This window comes from Papilio machaon, chromosome 15 (assembly GCF_912999745.1).
Source record: "Papilio machaon chromosome 15, ilPapMach1.1, whole genome shotgun sequence".
Lineage (NCBI taxonomy): Eukaryota > Metazoa > Arthropoda > Insecta > Lepidoptera > Papilionidae > Papilio > Papilio machaon.
In genome coordinates this window covers 2,509,450-2,514,708 of record NC_060000.1, presented here as the reverse complement: position 1 = coordinate 2,514,708, position 5,259 = coordinate 2,509,450, and the positions used below count along the sequence as shown (strand labels likewise).

General features: G+C 32.8%; 1 protein-coding gene across 1 annotated transcript; it reads right to left on the bottom strand.

Annotated features, from left to right (window-relative positions):
* Window positions 1-2,107: 2,107 nt before the first annotated feature.
* Window positions 2,108-3,507, bottom strand: LOC106720985. The gene is made up of 2 exons (XM_014515796.2): window positions 3,327-3,507; window positions 2,108-3,183 (listed from the first exon to the last, which is right to left on the bottom strand). The coding sequence occupies exons 1-2, from the start codon at window positions 3,411-3,413 to the stop codon at window positions 2,815-2,817; spliced, it is 456 nt and encodes a 151-aa protein (XP_014371282.2). The 5' UTR covers window positions 3,414-3,507; the 3' UTR covers window positions 2,108-2,814.
* Between the last annotated feature and the right edge of the window lie 1,752 nt (window positions 3,508-5,259).

The following is a 5,259-nucleotide window of genomic DNA, read 5'->3' as shown; positions in this document are numbered from 1 at the left end:
AGTTTAAACATGAAAAATTGTTTTATAAGACTATTATTAATTTTGATTGTATCTATTTTTTTGTACAAAAGTTTAAAAGTTTTGTAATCATTTCATATTTCATACTTAATATTTTAAATGCGAATGTTAGTTTCAATGGATGGATAGATGTTTGAAAGTATCTCCAGAATGGCTCGACGGATCTTGATGAAATACGGCATAGATGTAGAACATAATCTGGAAGAACACATAGGCTACTAATTAAGTTTTCTTTTCGATTCCGCACGAACGGAATCATGTGTGACAGCTAGTATTATATAAGTACTAGCTGACGCCCGCGAATCCATACGTGCGGAAATAAAATAAAACTTAATTAGTACCCTATGTGTTTACATCTATGCCAAATATCAGCGAGATACCTTCTAACAGTCGATCCATCCATCCAAACATTCGCATTTATAATATTAGTAAAATGTATTTATAAATAATGTGTCCATTATGAGAAAATTCTGATATAACTGAATTGATTTTATTTACTATTACAAGAATCATAAGTTATTGAAAAGTATAATATATATTTCAGTATTAAAATTTTTAACTTTCCCTGAATATATTGTACACCTCATTTAACTAGATACACTTTGTGCTTTGTGTTTAATTTTACGTTAAAGGCTTAAAAGTCAATTAATACTTTATACTTATAATTACGGGTCCGACACAGTATGTGCTATTTTTCAGTCTAATATGAATTCAATAAGATTTCCTATTTTTTAAATAAAAGAAGAGGGCAAACAAGTGGCTGTGACACCGATGTGACCATTGACCATAGACATCCGCAACACTAGAGGAACTGCTGTAGCGTTGCCTTTTATTCCTAAATGTGATATGGATATAATTTGGATGTTTTACTTAATAAATACCACCAATAGTCTAATGGTTAAGGGTACGGATAGATTACGGTGGTCCTGTGATCGAATCCGCGCATTGAACGTTTCAAATGTTTCAAGAAATACTAGTAAATTACCTAAATATTCTGCACAATAAAAAAGTGTTTTATATAGGAATAATGAAAGTTATGTACAGATTTTATTGGTTGTTTTTTATCCCCAATATATCATGTACTTAATAACATTTATGGTATCTCAAAGTGCCAATTAGTCAAAATAATTTTAAATAATCTATAAAATTATACTATGTTTAATTTCTAAGTTATGACTTGTTTGTTTAACATTGTTGAGGTAAACAAATTATCACGGACTATTGTAACTGACGTCAAAGTTTATTAAATTATTTTACTTCTTAATTACCAAGGTCATTTTTTTTTTGGATGAGACGACATCCATACAATTTAAAACATAAAAAAATGTTGAGTCATATCAAAGCGTTTATTTATAAGGACCTAAGTTTTGGTCCAGAAACAATATATGTACTTAGCATATGATGTAATACTGAATACTGAACTGTTTCCCAATATGTAATTTATAAACCACCTCTTTTATCTACTCGTATTTCTAAAGAAAATTTTTGCCGTAGGAATAAAACGAATAAATTATTTTAAAATTAAAACTTTATTAAGATTCAGAGATCAAATGAAAGTCTTGATAAACCTTAATGTTATCAGTCTACATAAATGGCTTATTCTAAACTATATCTAAGACAAATTATACTTATCTTATAATTGACACAATGGAAGAATACATAAGTTTCAATTAACTAATTAATATCTAATACTAAAAACATATTATAAGGAAAAAATAGCATGCAATAAAGAAGTATTAGTTAATTCTAAAAATTAAGATTGGCACGCTCGGCCTACTTTTACTTAACGCAAATTTCAATGGAATAAAAAAACATAAAAAAGAAGAAATTATCAAAATTGTCTTAACCTTAATCTAACCTTAAAAACTATTAAAGCTTTCGTTGAAGATATGTTTACTATTTTCTAAGTTAAGCTCTCTGTGGATGTTCCCAAAAACACTAAAAACCTATAATCAAAGAAAAATTAATCTTATGCTTACATATACAATTTATTTTCAATTCTAAGTTTCAAGTAACATAAACATCCACAGTGAGCAAATACATTTTGATATAGTCTTTATAATTTGCATATAAACAATTCAATTGTTATAATAATTCCCTTATAACTAATTAAAGCTTTCATGTGTATTTTTAAAATCACAGACAAATTCTTACAAACTAATGGAAGACGTTGATTTACGATACAATTATGATTTATTCAGGATTGAAATGCAAGAGCTAACCAGTTATTAGTGCGTTGATAAATACAGTGCAGTTGGGCTTTAAAGCTGTCTACCAAAACATGCTGTCAATTTACACTGTTATATTAAATCGAACAATTAATTTAAACAATTCGATGATGCTGTAATACGATTCCGAGTTGGTAATACAACTAAGATCACAGATAATTAATCAATAGTAATCACAATATAGCCAACTGGAAAGCGACTTGATGCACCATCGATCTAACTATACCCATCAACTTATAACTGGCCAGTTCTGACAGATAAAAAATATGTCAGAAAAATTATCTATAAAGTAAAAGTTAACATATAAATGATGCGGTTAATCTTGGTTTTAAAATCTTTATAGTTGTAATGACAGCTGTCAAAACTGACCAGTTATTGTGACAGTTCTAAGTCTAATGGAAGACACGATTGATATAGTCTACGAAACGAGCACGCACTTAATCTAAACATTGGAAGACATGATTTTGTTTTTCACTGGATTAATAGTACCGAAAAATTAAAGCTTCGAATGGGAAGAAAGGATTCGGAAAAGCGGTAATTGGAATTAAAACTAAGGCACAAATAAAGATTAATAGCATAATTTACATACGAAACAGTTGTTTTTGGTGGCCGAGTAGCAGATTTCGCGAACTTCGTTAGCCATGTTGTCGTTGATTTCCAAAGCTTCGGAGATCAGCTCGAATCGGTTGTTGTTGAGAATGTTTTGGTTCTCTGCGTTGTCGCTGTCTTCGACAGGCACCGGTTTGACCGGGTCAACAGGGTAGAAGTATTCAGAGAACGGCACTAAGAGAGGTTCCTCCGGGTATACAGTCTTTTGCGATGGCAGGTCAGCGCGCGGAGACGCGTTGGATATCAGCTCACCAAGCTTCGTCCAGCACTTATTAAGATTAACTCGCGTCGATGTCGTCACCTTTCGCGGCAATTTGGGCTTTGAGCTCTGTAATTAATAACGAAAACAAACTTAGATACACAAACTTACATTTACAAGTAAAGGAAAATATTTGTTTTTTTATTTATCGAGCTTGAATTTTTTCAATTAATATATAATACTGTGAGCAAATTAAAAGTTAGTAAATTTACCTGACGGTTCAAGAGCTTCTTCCATGGAGAACGAGGCGACACGACCTCTTTTTGCGGCGAAGGTGATCCATCCTTAGCGAGACACATGTTTATAACTAACTTTACAAGTAATAGTAACTTAGTGTAACGAATTACGACTACGTATTTACAGGAAGGTAAAAGAGAGCGACATGCACACACGGAGCGGCAGTTAGGAATGATCGAATCAGGAAGGGCGTCGAGCTTTTATACCGAGCCGGGATGGCGCGTGCGGCGCGCGGCTAACGCGGGAGCTGGGCGGCGCGCGCTCAGCACGCGAGTTGGCGCGCGCTCGCCGACTGGTTTTTACCGAGAACTCCTACGAATAGGAGCTTTGACGTGCCGCGACTTAGAATAGTCGATTGGATTGTTTATAAAAGCTTTATTGGTAACCACTAGTTGGAACGACAATACTCGTTCCACAATTATACTTTAACAATATAACTCTTTGGAATATCGAATAACTCTTCAAGTATGCACAACTAAATAGTTCAACGAAATATTATTATGCAAGGATTTTATGATTGTAGCACGGCGAACAATAGATACGTGGCTCGCATAATTGTTACGACTTTCCGTACGCCGTCGGCGTTTGGTTTGCAAATTCTAAGCGGAATGAGCATCGCAACACTATGAATCATGGGCGGCAGCTGGCGGTTGGATAGATAAGTTCCGTCGCAGATTTATCATAGTACGCCTGTGTCGCTTCCTGCGATTAAATCGTCTTTATACTGCGGCCAGGGCGGCGCGGCTTGGCACTGCTCGGCGCTCGCAAATCACGTATGGCGCGCTGATAAATAATTTCCTTCGATCACTGCGAGGATGTACGGACAATTATTTTAATATCCTCAAGGCACATTAATGTTAGCTTTATACAATGTTTTACAATCCTATATGGCCATTGAATTTCCTTAAACAGAATACACAATAAGATGTTGACTTTTTTGGATATCATCTTAGCTCCACGAGTAAAAATTAAAATTAAATATTTGTACAAAGGATGAAAAGAGTCAAAGAAATTTCATAGATACTGTATGTAATTATTTGTTAAAGAAGTTGTAAGGATATAAGTACATAAAGGGACTAGTTAAATATGTTAAATACAATACATATGTTTACAAATACGAAATTTATAACCCCTGTTTGCTCATTTAAGACACAGCTTTGAAGATTTGTGTTTCTTTTAAAGGATTATGATTATTGTTTAATTACTTAACAACATCTAGATATATCTGAAATTCAAATTAATTGTATTATATGCGTAGCAAAGTGCTACGGAGTTGTAAACATTTCGTAGAGGTAAAAACTACCTGTCCGTAAAGTTATAAATCTATTGACTTACATTTGGAATTTACTCTAATTAAGCTATAAATTTATTACATCCATTAATAAAATATAATACGTAACTCAGTAGCATTATGTTAATGAGTCGATACGCGTGTGTGCGTAAATTTAAGTTAAAATAAAGAAGTTTTTCGTGTGTTTTAGACTATTGTCATTTTATATGGTGTGATTGTGTCGTTGTGCTTGCAAGTTAATTTAGTATAGTCATATTCTGTGGATAATATTTAAAACGACTTTATTTTAGACATTACGAAAATGTCTTCTAATTGTGAAAATATCTGAAGCATTTTTAGTGTTCCTATCCTATTTACGTATATTTTTTTCTTATAAGAATCTTTATTAAACACTATTTGTCGCCCACGACTCCGTCCGCGCGGAATTAAAAAAAAACATAATATGTTTGTTTGGTCTACTATGTGTTCTTCCAGACTATCTACATCTATGCTAAATTTCATTGAGATCCGTTAAACCGAGATATTTTCAAACAAGCATCCATCCATCCATCCATCCAAATATTCGCATTTAAAATATTAGTAAGAATTAGTAAGATTATTGTTAGGAATATACTACA

Coding starts and splice junctions, on each gene's coding strand:
- LOC106720985 (XM_014515796.2), bottom strand. CDS start 3,413: ATGTGTCTCGCTAAGGATGGATCACCTTCGCCGCAAAAAGAGGTCGTG. Junction 3,184..3,326: donor AGAAGCTCTTGAACCGTCAG/GTAAATTTACTA, acceptor TATTAATTACAG/AGCTCAAAGCCCAAATTGCC.